Source organism: Podarcis cretensis, assembly GCF_951804945.1.
Source record: "Podarcis cretensis genome assembly, chromosome: 2".
NCBI lineage: Eukaryota > Metazoa > Chordata > Lepidosauria > Squamata > Lacertidae > Podarcis > Podarcis cretensis.
Window position 1 is genome coordinate 89601679 of NC_137171.1, and position 24095 is coordinate 89625773.

Here is a 24095-nt window from a genome sequence, read left to right on the forward strand (position 1 = left end):
ACCCTGTCGTGGGGATTCGAACCGCCGACCTTCTGATCGGCAAGCGCAAGCGACACAGTGGTTTGCCCCAAAGCGGCACCCGCTGGGACTTAGTCACATCTTAATTTTTATGGATTGTGCCTATGCATAGTAATTCAGAGACTCTTTGGTTCTAATGCCTCTATAAACCACCCACAGGAACAAATTGAATATGTTAGCCCATTTAGAGTGGACCTTTGGTTTGGGATCATAGGAGAGGTTCAGACTTAAGTCAATGTGACTCAAGTATTCCTAATAATGCACTTGATTGCAGCTATAGTCTTTAGGATCATAGAATTGTACAGTTAGGTCATCTAGTCCAATCCCCACCTCCCCTACAATGCAGGAATCTCAGCTAAAGCATCTGTAGCGAATCCTCCCAATTAATACCACCCATTAATAATACGGCGGATCTACTCCTGCTAACTGCCCCCAATTAATTATAGTGCACCCACCTCAAGGAACACCAATTACACCAATTTCTACAATTTACCACAGATTGTCTAGTGGGGGACTTGTGTGAGGGAAAACTTGATGATTAGAGTCTGAGGCAGAAAATAATCAAACAAATAGGAAAAGTTTTATTAAACAACAACAAAAAGTATGAAACAAAGTGGGTCAGGAAATGAGTTCCTTCAGGTAGAAGTTAACTTGTTTACTTTAACTAGCTCTAAGATGTTTCAGGCTTAAATGCAACACTATGGGCACAGCTCTTCTTAAACTTCAGTTGTTACACTTCAGGTGGTAGATGTTCGTTTTTCTGGAATAGATGGTAAAATGCTCAGTTCAGTTTCTGTCACTTAGATACTACAATTAAATACTTTCAGCACCATACTGCTTCCTTCACAACTTAATACTTTGGTTCATGAGCGAGGGGCACTTCTCCGCAGTTACCCACTCTCTTCACAATCCCACACCTGAGGTATTCCAAATGGTACAACTCAGAACCATTTCTCCCTATTTCACTCCCTATCTCCCAACCTGAAACCTTTCTAAACATCTCAAATCAAATCCTAATCCTCTTCTCAAATCCAGCCCTATATCTCATCTTAAATGCAGCCCTATCTAACTCTCTCCCTCAGAAACTGCTCCTTTTATTCCCCTCCCCCTAAAGTGCTGTTCCTCCCCACTCTGTGGCTAGCTGACTCTGTAGCCCATCAGCGAGAGGCTCCAGCACTCTGGTGGAGTTTCAGGGGGACTGCATCACCAGACCCTAGTCCAGCTCTGCTGTCCGTCACAGCATCTATGACAGATGGCCATCCAATCTTTGCTTAAAAACCTCCAAGGAAGGAGAGCTCACAACCTCCCAAGGGAGTCCCCTGTCGAACAATCCTTACTGTCATAAAGTTCTTCCTGATGTTTGTTCTTGTAACTTGTAGCCATTGGTTCAAGTGCTGCCCTCCAGAGCAGGAGAAAACAAGCTTGTTCCCTCTTCCATGTGACAGATAGATGTAAGAGGTTGCTCTTTTTATGATTTATAGAGTGGTGGTTTTCCAACTGTGTTCCAGGGTTACCTGAAAGACAACTTGCCCAATGGCACTGGATCTTCCCCTACAATGCATAGCCACAATAGTCATACTTGGGTTGGTTCCTAGGGCACATTTTCAAGATGAATCGAGCACTATGCAAAGGCAATTGACTTGTGGATATCCTGAAAGTGATTGCATTTGTGATGATTGAGCTGCTCTGTTCTCCTAAAGTCCTGTGTACTTTCCCTCTGCTGTGTTTCCACATTCAGAACGACACAAACAGGGTTTGCATTCTGAGATATGACTACTTTAGAGTCCGGGCACTGCTTTGCAGATCTGTTCCTTGCATAATTGTGCAGATCCATGATGTGAATTTGTGCAACAGAGGTCTTACCACCATGGGCTTATGTACACTTAACTTTTGCCCTACACTTCCTAGGCAAAGGCCCTCACTTTAAAGCACTGGGTCTGAGTGCCTTTTTATATTTTTTGTTTTGCTCCAGTGCTTTCCCCATGAAAACCCACTCTTTAAGACTGAATCAGAACAAATAGCAATTCAGGTTTTCCATGAATTGCTGTTTGCACCAATGCAGCGGTAAAAGAGAGAGTTTTCATGGGGAAAACACCAGGACCAATTTTATTTTTTTTAAAAAAAAGGGTCTGGACATGGCGCTTTAAAGCATAGACTAGAAACTTGGCACAGTAGTAAGTCTGGATGAGCCCCATATGAGGAAGAATAAAGAAATAAAATCCTAACATTATCACTTCAACCTTTTTGGGGGGCGGGGAAGGCAGGGAATTGCTTGCCTCTTCATTAGAGAATTTCTTTGAGGCTCTGAAATTGCAGTTGAATGGACTTTCTGAAAAGGGATGTAGCTCTGCTGGAACAGAGTCTCACCCAGAGGAAAGTGGACAAGCAGAGGAAGAAACAGATGCCGACAAGGAAACCTCAAACAATAAGGGGAGGAGAAACACAAGAAAAACTGTCTGATCCAAAACAGTTTTCCATAGGTACAGGGTGTCTTTTTCTTCTCTGATCTGATCCACCCCCCTTCTCAACCCAGCAGCCCAGTGACAGATCTTTGAAACAAACAGGCATGTTTACCATTTTAAAAGCCATGCTTCTCATGGTGCTGTATATTTTGTCCTTCACAAAGTCACAGTGGAAAACCTCTGCATTGGCCAGCTGCAACGGAGGTAGAAACGTATTGGGGGTGAAACTGCCCCCGACAAAAGTGCCACTGAGATACTTTGTCCTGGGAGAAATATTATGATTATGATTATGATTATGATTATTATGATTATTATTACTTGATTGCTTACCTTACACATGCACACCCTGATCACTGGTACTCAGAAGAAATGGGAAAGTGGTTAAAATGAGCTTAGTCAATAGCAGGTCATAACAATTAAAGATCTTGCAATCGTGGGAAGATGGCACTCTTAGAAATATTAGAACGTGGAATATTGGATAATGCCAGTGAGACACTGTGAATCTGGCTGCATATGGCTCCCCAAAGGCTCCCTTCTTTCGTACCATCTGGTTCAAACCTTTGATAAAGTTCTTGTGGCAAGCTGCTCATTTCCCATACGTCTCGTAAAGATGAGTCAAAAGCTTAAATCCTATTTGGTAATTAAAATAGTAGAATTGGAAGGGACCTCAAAGGTAATCTAATCCATCCTTCCTGATGCAGGAAACCTACTCTTACATCATCCCTGGTTGGTGGACATCCAGCCTCTGTCTAAAATCTTCTAGTGAAGGCAAGGCCACTGTCAACCATATGGCCAAAATCTCCTTTGTCACTTCAACCTTGTTGCTTCATAAGGTAGGACCCAAATCAGTTGAGGAAAAATTCACTCCATCTGGAGAAGATAGAGAAGAGGCAGCTGAGAGTCCTTTGGATATTTAAACATGGCTGTTTTGTAGTAGATGGAGCAATTTCTACACAACTATCTTAAAAAACCTGAAGGATTACCACCTGCCCTGTCTCTTCTCCAGGTTCAACATGCTTTCCAACTCCTTACACCTTTTTTCCTTGTAGGATTTAGTCCCTAGGTTTCTAACTATCTTTGGCACACCCCTCTGGATGCATTCCAGTTCATGGATCTCTTTCCTAGACAGCAGTGCCCACTTATGTATTGGCGACTTCATCTATACATTTGTAAATTGAAAAGAGAAACAGTAATGGATAAAGGCATTGTATTCCAGCTACTGAGATCACAAAAGTTCTAGACAAATTTGTGGAGGATCCATAGCTGTTATCATCTATGACATGGATAGGCAAACTAAGGCCCGGGGGCCAAATCCAGCCCAATCGCTTTCTAAATCTGGCCCGCGGATGGTACGGGAATCAGTGTGTTTTTACATGAGTAGAATGATATCAAAATAGAACTTAGAGACAGCCTTTATGTGAAAAATGGGCACAAATGGCAAGAGAAGGCTGTTTTTTGAGCTTCCTAGAGGCATCTCTTTGGCTACATGATCCAGCAAAGAGATGGTTGTCTTGTTGTAGATAGTTTGGGGAAAACCTTTTCCTAAAAACCCTTCCCATAATCTATATTGTTTAAAGAAAGGGTGTGGTTTTTTTTTAAGGGATAGTCATGGAGAACTACCAGCCTCAGAAAGTAAGCAAAATGTGTTGGGCAAGTTGGGAGAGATTATTTCCCCTTTATTTAACCCTTTCCTCATCCTCCCCCAAGCATTACAAATCTCTTAAGCTGTTGTTAAAACGGGTCTAGTTGTATTTAACTGAGTTGATGGGATGGAGGGTTTAATGGCATGCACTCCCCAAGTGTGTTTGAACAATCAAAAGCCGTCATAAACTGGATTTTTGTTTATGTGGCATTACGGCAATGCAAGAGAAACACACACCAAATTGTGATTTGGGATAATAAACAAGGTTCAGGAACAGCAGGAATACTCTTGTATATCTCAAGCTGGCAGAAAGCAAACAAGTCTTGTTGTGATATCCTGCTCTGGGGTGTGGCAAAGAAAGCTACTATTCCCTCCTCTTCTGCAACTAAAACAGAGTCAATAGCCACCAAGACTATCCATCATAAAGCTTTTGTGAGCACCAACAGTAACTTTAAAGCAAATGAAAGCTGCTTGCCAAGGAGACTTACCCTTATTGTGTTGCTCTTTAGAAGAAGCAAAACAACGGAAGGAATTATTTGGGGAAGGTGAACTTGTGTTGACACCATTTCCAGCCTCATGTCTTGATCACAAATATTGCCCACTTCATAGCCATTGGGAGGTGCTTCATTTAGCCAAAGTCGAGCACTTTTAAGTTCCATCACTTTCCCCAGGAGAGCAGTTCTTTAATGAAACGCCCACAATTTATTGACAATTATTCTTTATTGACTGACTTGCCACTGGAATATCTTTGGATTTGTTTGCTATGGTAGTCAGTGGAAGTAAGAGTTTTGGTTCATCAGTTGAACCAAATTTGTGTTCATTGTTTAAAGATAACTGTAAAAATAACCTTGCCAACAGGGTAATCTTATAGGCATGGTTCTCATGGAACACAAAGCCATGGCTTGTTTAATAAATCATGAGCTAACCACAATTCCCACGGACAGCCAAATAAGCCATGGCTTGTTTTGTAAAGGCTTGGTCCCCGTCCATCCCCCGATGCTCTTACTACATGTCTCTGTAGCTTACTGATTATCAGGGATGAGGGTTGGGAGCGGCCAAGTCATGGTTATGAAAGGTTGCTGAATTTGCACAAACCACAGTTAAAACAAAGAAGATTTGTAACCCAACAGCCCACTATGGCTTCAGGTCATGGTTTGTTGGCAGTACGTGAACCATAGTTAAGTCTGGATAGGGTTCAGATCATCAAACAAACCACAGTTTAGTGCTGTGTATAAAACAGGTCATTGTTATCCAGGGAATGCTGCTGTCATAGTTTTATTGCCACATTCAGTCACTATATCTATATCTATAAATATAAATATATGAACTATAAGGCTTATCTAATTTGTAACTCATTCAAATGAATATCACACAGCTTTGTTATCAAACAAAGATGGGGTTTCCAAGCATGTGGCAAAGTATATGGCTGGGCAATTGCATTCAGCTTGGATGGGTCATAAGTTAAGCAGAGCCCTGTTGGATATATTGTCCAGTGTCCAGTTTCCCACGATGATCAACCATATGCCTTTTGGGGGATGTGGGCAATTTTTTCTCCACCAATCTAAACTGATGTATCAGTGACTTTGTATCTCCATATTTTAAGTACTGTAGTACTAACAACTCAATATATATATCGAAGCTTGCTAATATAGCTTTTCCTGTTCTTCCTTCCTTCTCCAGATCTTACAAAGCCACCATTAGCACCAAAACCAAAGATTCTCAGTCATCTCGCTTCCATAGCTGCTTCCAAATTTCCTCCGTCGCTATCAAGGTCTGGCACACTTAACAATTCAAACTCTATGTCTAGAGGTCCAAAACCACCCATTGCTCCCAAGCCAAAAATCTCTGCTGACAACGATCCATCAATTCTACAGCGATCCAGTGTTCATGCCAACAATACCTTGAACAAATGTACCAATGGAAAACTGGAGGGAGAGCTTTATGAAGGAAATCAGTGCAACAACACAGAGTTCTTAGGATCAGAAGCCGATGATGAATATATAGTGATTTCTGAAGACGAATTGATTGATAAAGTTTATGACTTTGAACATGAGCACGAATCAGCAGAGAACGAGATCTTGCACACTCCTGTGGAAGCACATGAAGAAGAGGATGGCTGTACCCACAGCAATGACATCAGTGATCTTGAAATAAATTTATTGGAGAGCAATGAAACTGAACCATCCGAAATTCAAGCTCTTGGCAACGCTGAAGCCCTTGAAAAGGAGGATGCTTCTGAGGGTGGATATGACAAGGTGGATTGTGAAACTGATGCCAACGAGAAGATGAACTGTGCAGATGAGTCTGATGAAGCACTCCAAGAACCACATCTGGTAAAGGATAATAATGAGTTTAATGTGGACAATAAGATTTTGAATGGAGATGAGGCTTTGAATGATGCCATATGTGAAGATATTATTTTACAGCATTTAGAGGTGCCAACATCATCTTCAGAGGATCAGTCACCAATTTATGAGGCTCCAGGAGAGGAAGGTCTATCTCAGGTTTTAGAAGAGGAGCAGTCTAATGCTGATGCAGAAATGGGCCCAATGGATAATGATGGGGATGAATCAGCCTCAAATATAGAAACAGAGTTTGCAGAGGATGCTTGTGCAAGCCTAAGCGACCCCCTTGCTAATGATTCTGAAGAAGTAGATACTGGATTAGAACTACATGAAGCTGGTCCTGATCCTGAAGAGGCTTTGGGGGAGGCCACAAATGAAGCCGGTGCTGAAAAGGAGGAGGAACTAGACCCAGAGGATGAATGTGAAACAATCGTAGAACAGGAAGAAAATACAGATGATGGCTACCAAACCACTGAGATGAAGAGCGAGGAGGAAACATCAGAGGCAGCGTGTGATACAAGGGAAGACTCCAAAGAACAAAAGGATGAAGTGGTAGACACAGAGACCATGGACGACAGCTGCCAGATCATTCCCTTTGAAAAAGAGTGCAGTGAGGATGCTCCTGACTCTTCTGAAGAAGATTTGCCATTAGAAGGGACTGAAATGAACAGTGATAACCAGCCCATCAGCCTTCAAGAAGTTAATGAGCTCGAATCTGACTCGCAGCTGGCAGAAAGATCCAAGTCAGATGTTTTACCTGGAGATCACAGCATAAGTGGGTGTGCTTTGGAAGATACACAATCAGATAACCAAATGCTTGCGGTGGATCACAGCAGTGTTGAAGATACTGCCCCAAGTACACCTGATGAAGGTACAGCTGAAGGTACCTGGCAGTCCACAGGAGAACTGGATGTTTGCCACCCTGGAAAAACGGAAATAGACTCAGGCAGTGAATATGTGATTGATGGAACTTCAGCAGTCCCTGAAGTGGTGGTTGTTCCTGATAATGATGGAGAAATCAGCAGTGACTCCCTAGATGACCCATACGTATTGGGAGACAGCTTGCCTTCAGCAAATGAAATCCTCTGTGCTGGAAAAGAAATGGGGGAGGCTTGTGTTCAAGATAGTTCAAGTGATTTCAGAGAGGGAGGGGGAATGGACAGCGAAAACCACTTGCTCTCCATTGATCGGAAAAGCATTGTTACTAGAACAAGGTCCCTCTCCGGGAAAGTGCCTGGGTATGTGCCAGAAACAGTTCCAGAAGAAACAGGCCCAGACACTGAACTGCAGTCCTCAGCCTCTGCTTCCACTATGTCTGAAGATGTAAGGCATAGCTTCTCTCTGTCAGAAGGAAAGACAATGGAAATGAATAGAGCCCTACCTGCAAAGCCAAGGCGCTTTGTTTTATACCCTCGATCTTTTTCAGTAGAAGGCAGAGATATCCCTGTCTCTGTATATAGAGAAAGTGAGACCTCCATGTTGGATTACAATAGAATAAACAGAACAGAAGACCTCTCTTTGCCTTGCGTCATTGGTTCCTCAGGTAGTTTTTCCCAGAGGAATCACCTTCCGTCCAGTGGGGTCTCCACCCCGTCCTCAGTTGTGGATATTCCACCTCCCTTTGAACTAGCCTGTATCACCAAGAAGCCAATAACGAAAAGTTCGCCTTCACTTTTAATTGAGAATGACTCTCCTGATAAGTACTGCAAGAAAAAGAAGTCCTCTTTCAAGAAGTTCCTCACCTTAAAGTTCAAGAAGAAGACGGAAAATAAAGTCCACGTGGACGTTCATGTTTCTTCTTCAAGGTCCTCCTCAGAGTCTAGTTATCATGGGCCTTCCAGACTCATGGAACTCGACAGGAGGAGTTTGAGTAGCTCCCCTCAGCTGATATCACGGACCGGCAAGCTGAGGGCATCTGAGTCTCCAACTGTTCTCTTCTACAAGGACGGCAAAAGAAAAGGGACGCCCAAAACCTTTAGTAGGAGTGTGTCACGGGTGGAGTCTTTTGAGGATCGCTCCAGGCCTCCTTTCATGCCCCTTCCTTTAACTAAGCCCAGGTCTATTTCATTTCCTAATGCTGATACGTCTGACTATGAGAACATCCCAGCTATGAACTCTGATTATGAAAACATACAAATACCCCCACGAAGGCCAACTAGGGCTGGGACCTTTACTGAATTTTTTGAAGATCCTAGCAGGGCATTATCTGCCGCAAACGAGAATGACGGCTATGTGGATATGAGCAGTTTTACAGCCTTTGAGAACAACAAGCAGCAACCTACCAGCCAGGAAACTGAAAGGTATTGTAACACATATTTATGTAAGGCCTGCTAGCCTTGACCGGAGAAGCTAGGCTTCCTGTGTATTGGGAGTTGTAGGCTTATTCTCAACTTTGCTGGGCTTATCTCCCTTTTTCAGGAAATGCTCTCTATAGAAGAGTGGGAAGAATACAGTATTTTTTAAAGGCATAGTATATATTTTTAAAAGCGAGTCACTAGAAAGTTTCAGTGTCCCCTAATCTAAATGCTTGGTTTGTAGATCCCCATATATAGAAGCACTGGAAAAACCAAAGCTTAGTGTTATAAGAGTTTTATAATGGTCTTATATATATATAAAATAGTTGTTCATAAATGTACCAACCAAACACATACAAATATGTAAAGCACATGTCTGAAACCCACAGAAAAGTCCTGAAACCATTTTCTCTCTCCCAAAATGACCTCAAATATTTCCCTGCAAGCTTGAAGGAAATGGGAAATCTCCCCACTGTCTCTTTCCTGTCTTAAGGGCACATTTAAGATATGCATAGGGTGTGAGCCTGTGACCTGTGATCTGGATTTAGGAATTGAGTAGTTATCATAACAAACGAGTGGCCAGGACGCCCAGGTAATCCAATCAGGGAACCTGGCAGACAGGAAGAAACAAAACACCCCGATTTCCGCCCCTTCTCTGATGTATTAAGGGGGTGGTCTTGGGCTACACCCCTTCTGTGATGGATGTATGATGTTTCTGGGGATGGTCTTGGACTCCTGGGCGGGCAATTTAAAATGTCTATATAAGGGCTTGCGCGCATGGCTTGGGGTCCCTCCTCCCCTCCTGTGTTTGTGTAGGGGGGGGAAAACACCCTGTTGCAACAGCTTTAATAAAGATCAGGCTTACTAGCTGCTTTGCTTTTCAATAGTCTCTGGTTGGTCTCTGTTATTTTCTCCTACCGATAGAGAACCTACAAAAGGACTCTATATGGGCTCTTGGGTACCCCACAAGGGAAAAGGAGCAGTTTTTTTCTCATAACACACTTTAAGGAACTTCTTAACTTTGACAGAGATTAGATTGAATCTTGCTTGTTTTTATTCTGGATAATGTGTCTGCATGCTTGTTTGATTTAGATGCTGTCATTTCAGTGGGGCTTGTGGCTCATCCATGACCTGCCTCCTTAGCTCCCACACTGCATTCTACATTACCTGCTTTTATGCCACTCCTTATTCTCGTCTGCTCCTCTAAGGGTCAGTTTTGGCTCCCAAAAGTTAAAGGATTAATCTGTAGACTTCCCCCAAACTCAGCCATTACAAACTATATGAAGTTCACTGTTTTTACCAAAGTCTGTCATGATCAATGTTTGGGACAGTTTTCGAATCATTTGAAAAACACATCCAAAGCTGTGAGATCTGAGACATCAGTGAGGCTTTTTTCTTTCTGATCATTTGGAGGGGGGACCCCTATCTTGATCTAACCTTTAATTTCACTAGTTTTCTCTTATCGAAGCAAAGATTTCTTTTGCTTTGACATTCCATCTTAACAATCCCACGCAGGTTTATAACTCAGAGGAAACACCAGTCAACTTGAAAGCAAATCTGTCCCCATACCAGTCAAGGCAGAAAAAGAGGAAAGGACAACTGTGTGGGAAAGAAGCATCTATATCCTTAGCTATTATGGGCTAGCCAAACTCATCATTATATTTGGTGGCAGTCAAGTCAACCAGCCAGTGACACATGCACACACATTTCTATAAAAAAAAAGAAAGAATGGGATTTTCACTTTATTTACCATTTGTTGTACGTTGCCCATAATCTTGGGTCACGGCTTTAGTTAGCAGCTGAACTATGCACAGCTAAACTAGAACGCTTTAATACTCTGACATAATAAAGCTAGAAAGGGGAACTGGTGAACCTTAAGGCCACTGCTTTTTTTCTAGAAAAATAGGTGCTGATACACACCATGAAGTTGTTACAGTAAATGCCACCTTTTTTAACAATAACAAAAAGAGGTGCCGGTACTGCGTGCCCTTGAGTGCCCCCTGAGAAAAAGCACTGCTTGATGTGTTGTTGGACTCCAACTCCCATCAACCCCCGCCAGCATGGTAAATAATTAGGGATGATGGGAGTTGTAGTCTAGCAGCATCTGGAGGACCAGTTTCCACATCCATGTAACATCAAGGATCCTATATCCTTTTAAATGTGTTTGTGGAAAGGGGGTTATTGTTTTGTTCTTGCCCTTGTTTTTATTATGCATTTTGTGTGTGTTTCTCTTGTGTTTTTATGCTGTGAACCGCCCTGAGATTTTCAAATGAAGGGTGGTATACAAATTCAATAAATAAATAAGTACTAATAGAAGACATCGTGCACATGTAGTTTATCCTTGGATGTGGGTGAAAACTGTCTTGCCTTCCAAGAGCTAAATTTGAATCCTTAATTTTTTGCATAAATTTTAACATGTTTTTCTGGGGTCCTGACCAAAGAAAAATCTTAAGAATCATACTAGTTAGATTCACTTGTCAATGGATGCACCATTCTGTTTTTTCATTATTATCAGCCTGGTAGCCTTGGTTGGGCAGCAGTATATAGACAGAGAAATGAATTCATATCTGAACACACACACATGGCTTTATAGGTGTTTATCTCTGGCACTTTCGGTGGTTGCATCTGGACTGAGAAAACTGATATGTCTTGTTGTTGTTGTTGTTGTTGTTGTCAAGTGAAGTGCAATTTCAGAGTGTTCCTTGCGGATAAAAGTTAAAAATATGGAACAACACAAATGGCTGTGACACATTTATGAACTTCCCATGGAAGCATGGGTCTGTTAAGGGGAAGCCAATCAAAACTGGTTTAGGAAGTTTCAGCACAGTATTCAAGGCTGCTTCTAAGTATGCGGTACTCTGGGAAAAAATGACAGCTGCTTTTGATTTTTTGATTTTTTTTAATAAAAAAGACTTAACAGATGAAACCAGTGCTGGTTTTTTTCTTGGAGGATGCAGGGGTACGCATACCCCTAAACATTTTGTGAATCTAAGTTTGGCCTCATTGAGGAGCAGTAGTTCAATATGAGTAGGAAAATGAGAGTACCCCTAAACATTTTTTAAAGAAAAAAAGCACTGGATGAAACCACCCATTTTATAAAAAGAAGACAAGAGACAATGATTTCCTCTATGGTTCTGGAAAACCCTGCTACAATTAAAGCATTGTGGGTTGGGTCCAGACTTAGTCATGCTTAGAGTAGACCCACTGAAATCAATGAGGAAGGGCTACATCTCAGCGGTAGACCATCTGCCTCATACGTAGAAGATCCCAGGTTGGGCCCCCAGCTTCTGCAGGTAGGGCTGGGACAGAACGCTGCTCAAAACCCTCAAGAGTGGTTGGCAGTCAGTGTAGGCCAGTGATGGCCGAACTTGGCCCTCCAGTTGTTTTGGGACTACAATTCCCATCATCCCTAACCACTGGTCCTGTTAGCTAGGGATGATGGGAGTTGTAGTCCCAAAACAGCTGGAGGGCCAAGTTTGGCCATCACTGGTGTAGGCAGTACAGAGCTGGGTGTCCAGTACAGTACATTGTTTGGGTGTCCAGGACAGTCTCCCCACTAAAGGTTCTTTGGGACTAACATAATACATGATCGTGTGGCATCACGCCCATATTTCTTCCAGGCTGTGTGTTGAAATGGTGGCCACCAGCCAATGTTCACTTCTTGTAATAAGTGATGGGAAATGTAGGCTTTAAGGGATTCTTAAGATATCAGGATGTGGAATGAAATAATGACTGCAAACATATATTTAATACTTAACATTTGTATAGCGCTTTCAAGTGTTCAAAGCACTTCCCTTTGTATAGCACTTTATATTATTGGGTTGCAAGCCTTACAGCATTATGTAATGCTGCAGTGTGGATCTGGTGGCCCTCCAGATGTTGCTGACTCCCATCTTCCCACATTTTCTTTCATTCTTCGAGATATATCCAGTTTTGTATGCAATTATGCCTAATATTGAAAGAAATTTTGTATTATGCTTTTGTACATTGTTTTCACTTCTATACACACTTTCTTTAATATAATGCATTAACATCAGGAGGCTTGTGGGATCTTCATCTCTCCTGTAGGGTGAGGCAGTATTATAATTGGGAAATGAAGACTAGGAGTGAGAGGTTTGTCTAAGGTCAACCAGCGAGTTCATACTAGAGACAGAATGTGATCTGGGGACTTCCTGATTTGCACCTCAGTCTCTTACCTGCCTCTGTACTGCACCAGCTCTAGTATTCATTACGATGGTTTTTCTGTATTGAGGTACATGAATAGAATTCAAAAAACACTAACAAATTACAACACCATTTAGATGCCTCGGAAGCCCCAGTGTTTGCAGGGGTTTATTGCAACTGACCAGAGAGAAAATTTCGGTTTTTAATTTCTTTTCTTCAGAAAAGAAAAGGGAGATAAAGGCCTTTGTGCGGGTGGGTGTGGTATATCTTGGCTAATATTTTTTAATTAGATTCCATCAAACTGATAGTGAAAGAACTCGGTAATGAAAGCATGCAAGAGATAATCTTTCCTTTCAATTACTGACGTGGGGCTTAGTAACTGGAACATTGTCCCCTGAAGGGCAGTTTCCAGCGTTACCCAAAATTTAGCCAACTAGCATTAATAATTAAAATATAATTTGGTAATGCAGCATTAGAAATGCCGTTAAGGTTGTTCTTTCCGTGAAAAGTAGTTAGTCATATTGTGTGGAGAAGGCCTATGGGCCCCACAGTGATGAGTTTTCTGCTGCATGATGTGGCCTAGCAGCATATTGCCTTTCACCTCTTGTTTTTGGAGTATCATTCTAGACTTTATATTTTCCCAGGGAAATCCCAACATTATGGGAAGCAGTGTGTTCAGAAAGAAAGACAAATACCTCTGTTGTAATGGCCTCCCCACGAGTAACCTGACTCACTGTCGGGAATTTCAGGAGAGAGGGTCTTCAGGTAGCGCTTGCCTCAAATCCTGGGCAGCTGCTGCCAGTTTGGGCAGAAAATACTGAACTAGATGGAGTGTTTTTTAGATTTAGTACAAGGTCATTTCCTTCTGTTCCTTGCACAGTCAGCGCTTGGTTCTCTCCAGTGGCAAGGCGTGGTGGTGATGGATGAAGGTTTTTGTCCATTGTCTCTGAAAAGTCACACAGTCTTGTATGGATTATAGTCTGTGCATGTGGAACCTGAACAAAATGTTGCAATGTAGAATTTTCCTGTTCAGGTTATTTTATCCCCTTGTCCCTCCCTCCTGATTTTCTGCCCTGCCCCTGGCAGTCTGCATTCTGCATCTATTGAGCATTCATCCTGGTCCTGTTTGGGGGCTGGGTTCCCACCTACGTATCCCCCCAGAAAATATTGCTTGTATTTCTGTAAACCTTGGGGTCCCCCCACCTGCTGATATCTCCCCATTCTCCATAGATGGTGACCTCTGAACATCAGAACTATGGGAGTAACTCCTATGTTTCAAAACAGAAGACAACGCTTCCTGGGATCTATAACACTAGTTAGCACTGAATTCCCAATAGTCTGGTGCAGGGGGTGAGATAGTTCTTCTGTGGGTAAAGGTGTAAGAGTATTGAATAAGAGATCAGAATTCTGGGGATGATGATGAGGCCGTTCCAAATATTAGGTAGATGAGAGCGCTGGGCAGTTTTAACAAGCTGAAAACTGTACTGCTTTAATGTTTTCAAATAGCCAATTGTGTTTATGGCTCCTATTATACAGTTGTCAGCACAATCAGAGATGATTGTCAGCTGTCACTAGAAGCTAATTGGTTTCAAAGTAAAAAAAAAAAGAGAGGTGATATTCAGGACTTGTACTTATTCTGAAAGGGACTAATTTGCAGCAATGGCAATCATTGCGATCAAAGTTAAACAAACTGACTGAAAGCTGTTGTCTGTATCCCACTTTCATTCCAAGAAGCTCAGAGTGGCAGACATGAGTCTTACACTCCCCTTTATAACCTTACAACAACCCTGTGAGGTAGGCTTAGGCTAAGAAAAATCCACAGGCCCCTGACCATCATGGCTGAGTGAAGGCTAGAGCCTCAGTCTCCCAGGTCTCAGTCCAATTCCCTAACCACTGTGCCAGATGTGCTGTCTATGTTTCCGAGCACAATTCAAAGTGTTGGTGCTGACCTTTAAAGCCCTAAACGGCCTCAGCCCAGTATACCCGAAGGAGCGTCTCCACCCCCATTGTTCAGTCCGGACACTGAGGTCCAGCTCTGTGGGTCTTCTGGCGGTTCCCTCACTGTGAAAAGTGAGGTCACAGGGAACCAGGCAGAGGGCCTTCCCAGTAGTGGCTCCCATCCTGTGGAACACCTTCCCATCAGATGACAAGGAAATAAACTACTTTCTGACATTTAGAAGACATCCGAAGGCAGCCCTGTTTAGGGAAGTTTTTAATGTGTGACATTTTAATGTATTTTTAATCTTTGTTGGAAGCCGCCCAGATGGGCAGGGTACAAATAATAAATTATTATTATTATTATTATTATTATTATTATTATTATTAGTTATGAAATGCTTCATAACTCACACAATGTATAACAAACACACAAAAAGGTGCAAATGGTGGACTAATTCAAATGTTTGCCCTACTCAGTTGACCCAATGACATTAATGGGCATATCTCATTGGGATTCATTCATTTCAGTGGGTCTTCTCTTGAGCAGAACTAGCCCTTTTCCCATCTTTACCACCAGGCTCCTTAACTACCTAGAGGTGTGGAGCAGATGATGCATAAAAACATGGGGCCCAGATTGATACCCTCTTTCTAGCAGCATGAGGGAGTTTCAGCTGTGAGCATATTGTATGTGCACTTTTCAAGCTTTCGTGAAAGAGCTTTCTGATGCAAGTCACTCTTGACTTTCCTTAGGTCTGAGCTTTACATTCCACAGCTCAGTACTATCTATTTGTGACTGCAAATCTGTCTTACTATTATCTTGGCAACACTTCTTTTAATTGGTATTTTATTTTGTTGGTTTTTATTGTTGTTTTATTGTCTGTTTATTATGGTTAGCCACCCTGAGAGCTCAAATGGGCCATGTAGTGGAATGGAAATTGAGTTAATAGAAGCAGAGAATGAATATATTACATTTCCCCTTGACAATGCAGTATCTGATGCATGTTGCTGTAGGATCTCGCCTGCCCTGGCTGTACAGCTCTGTTAAGTCCTGGTCTGCATGCTATGGTTGTTTCCGCACTAGCCCTTTCCTTTGAAATTGGCTTCCTAAGTTTCTTCACTTTTTGAAAAACTTCATTCATTAAGTGTTTACAGAGCATTCTGATGATGTCGTCCTTCCATTGCATTCAAATGGTTTTCTGTGCTGTCCTCCTTTGGTTTTTAATATCTGAATTGTGGCAAAAGGAGGGGTAGTTATACTTCATTGCAGCACCGTCCTGTCTAGTGTAGATAAGCAAAACACTACTGAGGTTTTTAAGGGCTCCTGCACATTTGATTAAACATTTCCTGTTTACAGATTCAACCTCTGTATAGCCTCTGTTAATTGCCCCACTGTCAGTTACTGTTGCTGGAAAAAGAGGTGACTTTAATTAATAGTTTCCTTACATCACTTAGGTCCATCCCCCCGTCCCCCCGTAATAGAGAAATAGCATTATTTTGCTATAAAAAAGACATAAAAAATAAAAGAGAAAAGTTCCCACCTGGAAGTCCTAGAGAGGTTAGTCAAGAAGTAATTAACAGGCCATTCATTGCTAATCCCCTACCTAAGCTTATCAGAAAGCAATAAAACAGGTTGCAACTTACTGTTGAGCAGACATTACTGAAGGGTTTTGGCAGTGGGACAAAGGGCACTCTCGGATAATATAGTGGTCTTTTATGTGCTGTGTGGAACCTCTGGTTTAATTCCACTTCCAGCTGGTTTTGGAAAAAATAATGCACCACAAAAGGTCTGTAGAGAGCCAGTGTGGTGTAGTGGTTAAAAACAGTGGACTCATAATCTGGGGAACCGGGTTCGCTTCCCCGCTCCTCCACATGCAGCTGCTGGGTGACCTTGGGCCAGTCACACTTCTCTGAAGTCTCTCAGCCCCACTCACCTCACAGAGTGTTTGTTGTGGGGGAGGATGGGAAAGGAGAATGTTAGCCGCTTTGAGACTCCTTCGGGTTGTGATAAAGCGGGATATCAAATCCAAACTCCTCCTCTTCTCTTCTTCTGTAGTGTGGAAGAAACCTGCCTAAGGGCAGAGATATGCATGACACTGGCCTCCTCTTCTCTTCTTCTGTAGTGTGGAAGAAACCTGCCTAAGGGCAGAGATATGCATGACACTGGCCATGGGTCTGTTGCCAAGAATGGTATCCTCTTTCACCCCCTCCTGTATCATAATGAGATAATGGTCTGGTGTGTTTTCCTCTCCCCCACTGCACACCATTGCCTACAACTAATAAGGGTAGGAAATGCACAGGTTGTGATGGTTGTCAGCTCGTGCGGGGAGTGCTCCATGTTACAGAAGAGTGAGAGACAATTTGACGCGGATATGCCATTTTCAGCACCTTCCCCATGTTGAATATTAAGATATAGATTTGCACTAAGAGTGATCATTTGGAGTGTGCTGCAGCAGGGCTGTGTCTTATCAGCTCTTTGGCTGTAAAGGAGACACATTTGGCTTGTGGTGGGGGGGATAGAAGTACAGTAAGTAGGTGCCATGGCAGATGCTTATAAAATAATACATAGTGTACAGAAAATAGACAGAGAGACGCCGTCCCACCCGCACCCCACAGCACATCATACTAGAATTTGGACTGATCCCATTAAAGTAGATGGGGATTTAGGGCAAATTTGTACAAATTTGCTCTTGCGAATTACAAGACTTTAAAAGGGGGCTACACAAATTAATGAAGGAAAAGATTGTGATGGATTTTTAGGCTCAAATGCATTCTACATCCAAATATCAAAGGCTGGGACACAAGAATGGGAGAGTGCTGCTATTGCTTACATATTTTGACTGTGGACTTCCCAGATGTTTCTGGTCAGCCAGTGTGGAAGCAGAAAGCTGGACTAGATGCCTCTTTGGTCGGATCCACAGGGTTCCTCTTATAACTAGACCAGAAGGCAGCCTGCCAGGATTGCCTAGCAAGGCCGAGTGCCAGCGTGGGAATTGTTGGCTGAATTCCTCCCTTTCAAGCTGATTTCCTGGCTGAGGGCATTTGCTGTCAGCTTGCCACTTGAAACGTCAGACTGGGGCATAAAACATGAGCCAATTTATCCATGAGTAAGTACAATTTAGGCAGAAAGCTTTCTTGGAGCAAAATACCTCGCCCAGTGTTTATCCTGTGATCATAAGGAACGTTGCAAGGGAAGCCTACCTTATAAAATCAGGAAACCGAAGACTGAAAGATGAACAATATTCAGGGCGGAACATTGTTGAATTATAGAGTCAGGACTTTTTTTCATCTGGAACTGACAGAACTTAGTTTCCTCACATCTCAGGTAGGCGCCATTGACATTATAAGAGAACAAGGGAGGAGTTCATGGTGAGTCCCAGCACTTCTTTTTCTAGAAAAATACCACTGAATGTTGTGCTGGTTAATTCGGTTTGGTTGAATAATGGATACTGGATGTGGTAAAAGAAAAATAATATTCCCTGAAAGCCTGGATCCAGGTTTGGGGTAAGTACTCATTGGTGAGAGATTTAAAATCCCAGCAGAGATTTAAAATCGCGAAACATGCAGCAAAGTAAAGCATGGAAATATAGGCTGTTAGACTTTTAAAATATCTCCTTCTAAGTTGCTTCTAAATTCTTCACTTCCCTTAGCATAGAAAAAGACCACATGTTTGGTAAGTTAAAAAATGGTTTACTTACAAATGCTTCAAAGGCAGGACACAGTAGGGCGTGTTGAATTTTTCAACTTTCAGGTTCCAAAAATGAGGGGTGCTAAAAGTTGTAACACAACTTATAATAACAGTAATAATCATTTTATTTTTTATATACCACCCATCTGACTGGGTTGCCCCAGCCACTCTGGGCAGCTACCAACATAATATTAAAAACACAACAAAACATCAACTATTAAAAACTTAACTGTACAGGGCTGTTTTCAGATGCATTCCTTAAGTCATATAGTTATTTATCTGTTTGACGTATGATGGGAGGGCATTCCACAGTACTTGGAAATACAAAATATATTTTGGTTAAATTAATATAATTTTGTCTTACTTGGTAGGTAAAATGTGTGTAAAATTGCATAGAAATAATTAAAAATGATTGCCAAGTACATGCAGTTATATTATATATTCTTATTCTTAATATTTAGCATCACCTTTCAGAAGGTAAAATTAAAATTCCATGGTTTTCCAAAAGCAGTTTATGTGCTTCTTCATCAAACATAGATTTACCAAGTTAAATCACAAAAATAATAGCAGATTTGAATTTCTCACACCCAAAATACTTATTTTAAGTCCCATCACTGAATAAATTTGCAAAAATTAAGTTTCATACCCTAATATAGCAAAAAGAAGAGACAGGCAATATAACATAGGTGCCGAAATGGTAAGAGTTTCTAAGTACCGTATTTTTTTGCTCTATAAGACTCACTTTCTCCCTCCTAAAAAGTAAGGGGAAATGTGTGTGCGTCTTATGGAGCGAATGCAGGCTGCGCATCTATTCCAGAAGCCAGAACAGCAAGAGGGATTGCTGCTTTCACTGCGCAGCAATTCCTCTTGCTGTTCTGGCTTCTGAGATTCAGAATATATTTTTTCTTGTTTTCCTCCTCCAAAAACTAGGTGCGTCTTGTGGTCTGGTGCGTCTTATAGAGCGAAGAACACGGTAATTTGCTTGGACCTCCTTGCTGGTAGGGTTCACATGGTGGAAGTGAGAGAACCAAGTGGTAATCCTTCCTCTCAAGGTGCTAAGCCTGACAAGACAGCTTACCCTATAGTCTTAACCCCCTCATGCAGTAGTTTCTTAAAAGTTTAGCACTATGTATATATGTACAGTGGTACCTCGGGTTAAATACTTTTTTTTTTTTAATTTTTATTAACTGGCCAATCACATCAAATTAAATCACATCATATAAATTCCGAATTACAAAGCCAAATTTTTAAATTTTGTTGGGGGAACCCATACTTCAAGATCCAAAGGGGAATTCAGATCATCTTCTTATTACTGCGTTAATGTCCAAATCAGTCCCAATCAGTCCAAACAAAGTTCATAATTCTATCCAGTCTTATCTTGGTGTTGCCACATCTTGTTCATATCTTGTTCGTATAATTTCTCTTTTTCCTTTACGATCTCTTCTGTTAGTCTCCTTAAGCCGATAGCAAGTGTAATAATCCTGTGTGGATTTCCCGTTCCTCCACTAAGTCCAGATGGTTTCCATATATCTGCTTCGTAGATAACATCACTTTTTCCATCGTAAATTTTGGCATTTGTCGCTCTTAAGTCCCACCGAGGAGTTGATTCACGATATGTAAACAACTCTATTTCTCTCTTTCTCCTCCCAGACCCAAGAGCTCCCACAATGCCTCACAAAATGGCGAACGGCATTTTTTCCTGACTGCGTCATTCCAAAACTCTTAGCTTTCCAGCTTCATCTTGAAACATTGCTTTGGATCGAAAGTTTATCTCCGCACAGCCTTAAATCCACAGCTTAAGTCCTTAATTTCTGACTCATTAGGGGGGGGGGATTCTTGTTAAATCACATAAAAAGGTAGAGGCAGGTTTTTCCCCCCCTCCCCCCTCAGTCATTACCGTATCTTGACGTTCTTCTCATATTTTATTGTTGTCTTGTTATCAGAGATCTCTTCTGTCAGCAGTATTTACTCCCCTTTTTCCTTGATGTATGTGCAATTAATCATGTCCAAATTATTTCTTTTAAAGATCATTGCAACCAGCGGCGCGAATCGGGGACGGCGTCGAGGAGTGCCGAAAATCCCACAGGAGGGCTTTGTGCCTAGTGCCCCCACCCCCACAAATTCGGGGGTGGTATAGGGCACAGCAGGCAAGGGCCGCCCCCCCCCCATAATCCTGGGGGGGTTAAGGAGGCTAATTACCCCCATCATAGCTTCCAAATTACCTCGTGTGGGTCGGAGAGATGTTATTGTCAGCCATCTTCCGATGCGCCACCTAGTGGCCCCCACCTCGGGTTAAATACTTAATTCGTTCCAGAGGTCCGTTCTTAACCTGAAACTGTTAACCTGAAACTTCTTAACCTGAAACTGTTCTTAAAACCTGAAGCACCACTTTAGCTAATGGGGCCTCCTGCTGCTGCTGCGTCGCTGGAGCACAATTTCCGTTCTCATCCTGAAGCAAAGTTCTTAACCTGAGGTAATATTTCTGGGTTAGCGGAGTCTGTAACCTGAAGCATATGTAACCCGAGGTACCACTGTATGTGCATTCACGGGATCACACCAGCTAAATTGTAACTCCATCACCATTATTGGTATACTGGCAGTAATAATCAGAGACATGTCTGTGTGGATTCCCCTTTACCAGCTAATGCCTAAGGTAGCATGATGTGCCAGTAGCAATTAGTTGTGTACGTGATGCTGTTCCTTTATCACAACCAGTGGTATCCAAGCAAAACACTGCCGTATACAACAGCAACTGTAACTACTACAGCATATTATCGCTTATTCCTTCCTGGTGCCATTAGCAACACTGACTGTATACTACCTTGGCTATAATATTTGTCTCTTCTGCTCCCGTCACCAGAGTGCAAAAATTGTTACAGATAGGAAAGGAGTTCATCAGCCTGCAAAACTAGTCCGGTATTGCCTGTAATGGGAAGAAGAATGAGAATATGGCCAGCGTATGTTCACATTAGAAATCACCAACTCCTCTTCTATCCTGCATAGGAATGCATTATCTTCTCTATATGCTGTTTGCCGACTCTTATTGCAAAGATTTATTGGATGAGGCATGGTGCATTACCACTCTGAGGCAGCCCGTGAATCTTCTTTTCCTTGCTACTTAATGATACACAGTGCCTATATCCCATAGCATTAAAAATGCAATTGCTTTTGGGTGTTGTAGTTGCAGTTGTTACAAATCTAATTCAATAGTTTATGGTCTGTTGTTCAATCCGACACAGTTATTTATAGCATACAGTCCACTTTTAATTATCCTGCAAGAACTGTGCTTTGATGGGACCCATGGGGGTTTAATGTAAAGCCCCTTAATATTGGCTTTTCACTGGCACGCAACAATTAATTTTATCTTAATGGACCAATTAGAGTTAATGGATGGGAGAATGTATTTAAGAGGCACGGTCTGCTTTGCCAGGACCCCTCTTAAAGAGCCAATAAAAGGACCCTTTCGCTTGGGTAATTGGTCGGATTAATTAGGGGGGTATCTCTTCAAAGGCCTAAAGTAAGCATAATTAGACCTATCACCACCAAACACCTTTCCATGATCTACAGGCCACAAGCTCAACTTCTATCAGCTTGGACTGGGTTTGTCACTGGGGCATCACCACACATACTGTAGGACATAATCAAAGCAACAGCATATTGCAAGAATAGTTCCTTCTTGCATCTTTGTTTCCTTTGCTCTCTCTAGTGGAGACCGTCTACCAATGCAGGAAGTAGATCCCATGACTAGGCCTCAGTAGCTTTCTTGAAGCTCAGTTCACTTTACGCCATGCCATTTCCAGATGTTCCAATTTCCCCTGTTTATCAGGGACAGACCCTGTTCAAGGAGTGGTGCCTGTTCCTGGTAAAGCACTCTCCCAGTTTTGTCCTTATTTTCCTTTTGAGGGAATAGTGAAGCCAGTGCTGGACAGGCCATTGCAGAGAAGAGCTTGAAGCAATGTGTCATGAAAGGGATGAGGCAATGATATGTGCTGCTAGTACAGGTGAATTTCCTCAGCCTCTCTGCCAGTGGCTATTCTGCCATTGGACATCGCTTTCAGATACACTGTCCAAAATATTGGTTCTTCACCATGGAGTCAAATAACTGGAGTGACGGGCTCAGAAAATGTGTACTGGGAGATAGCTTCCTATTCTTTGGCACGTTTTGCATTAGTACATTAGTACATCATTTGATCTGTTCTGTAGGTGGCAATGCACCACTCTTTGACTTGTTATCACATTTCCAAAGTACAAACGTTTTCCAACTGTCGACATATAAAACTGTGGGACTGTTTGCCCACCTGGATCAATATTGTCTATCTGTTAAGATTGGCTGTGGCTCAAGTGGAAGGCTTTCCCAGCTCTGTACTCATATGTTTTCAAGTTACGGCTGGGAAATCTGTGGCCTTCCAGATGTTGGATTCCAGCTCTTATCATCCCTGACTATTTGTTGGCCATGTTGACTGTGGCTCATGGAAGTTGGAGTCCAACAACACCTCTGAAGGCCACAGGTTCCCCATCCCTGCTTTTTAGTGGAGATTCCAACGGTTCCACCTGAGCCTTTAAGCATGTACTGTACCACTGGGTAGTGTCCTCTCATGGATTCCGCAAATCGAAAAGCCAACTTGTTCTCTCCTGTGCTGTATTTGTTTAGAAACTTGTTCCTTGTCCTTATTGTGAGGAATTCCATGGAAACAATGGACTGGCAAGAAATTCAAACTAAAATGTAAAGATCCTTGATTCAAGTTTCATGATTAAGTCATGTTGCCGAACACAAATAAAGGAAAAGTAATAATTTGGCTTTAAAATGAAAGAAAAGGGAACGTGAGAAGGGGAAATGTAGACAAATTAGGACCATGCTTACAGTCCTGGTTCTACAATACGTACAGTGTTACCAGTCCATATGAGAGTTTTTTGTCTTCATTTGTTCACTCCTGGGTTATGAGTTCAGCAATAACTCAGAGTGAGCTTATAGTCAGAAAACTGAATGCTAGAAAAATCTATTTTAAATAAAGACTATATTCAGGCTTTGAGAGTTAAAATCAGTGGCAGAATTATATCTATTGAGTATCAGTTCTCATTCTTAATATTGCTACTTCTTGTTGTTTCTTTGCTGCCTCTTATGGTACCACATGAGCAGTATAGAATTTCATTGTTCTGTAAATCTCCTTAAAAGTCAAGCAATTTATCACGAAACATGTGAAATCATTATATGTGAAATTCTGCTGAAGAGGAAACAGCAAACCTATTAACAAGGCACACCCTCCACACGCCATGTCACACCAGTGCAATGCTATTGGCTTCAGTAGGCTGATGCCTTTGTAACTGATCTGTGAATCGCTCTCTTTCATTCTATGTTTTTTTCCTATTATGAATAGCCAGCTCTTGATTGTTGTGTTGGCCCATAACAGCCTGGAAAATCTGGAAATAATCTTAGCAAAACAATTGTCCTTTTTATACTCTCCATCCAATTGGTCTGCAAATTTATATCAACAAGTTGTTCACCCCCTGCCAGGGAAAATTCCATGTTTTGTTCCACCCAGTATATGA

At 42.0% G+C, this 24095-nt stretch overlaps 1 protein-coding gene and 1 long non-coding RNA gene across 5 annotated transcripts in view; one reads left to right on the forward strand and one right to left on the reverse strand.

The window, feature by feature from the left end:
- LOC307209504 overlaps positions 1–24095 on the reverse strand; it is a 197411-nt gene that overhangs the window by 33077 nt on the left and 140239 nt on the right. The gene's annotated exons all lie outside the window — the stretch shown is intronic.
- Positions 1–24095, forward strand: part of FGD5 (FYVE, RhoGEF and PH domain containing 5) — a 134896-nt gene that overhangs the window by 11731 nt on the left and 99070 nt on the right. For all 4 annotated transcript variants that reach the window (XM_079964490.1, XM_079964491.1, XM_079964489.1 and 1 more), the window contains exon 2: positions 5803–8767. In XM_079964490.1, coding sequence (XP_079820616.1) covers positions 5922–8767 — 2846 coding nt within the window. In that variant the 5' untranslated portion in view covers positions 5803–5921. The remainder of the gene's footprint in view (positions 1–5802; positions 8768–24095) is intronic.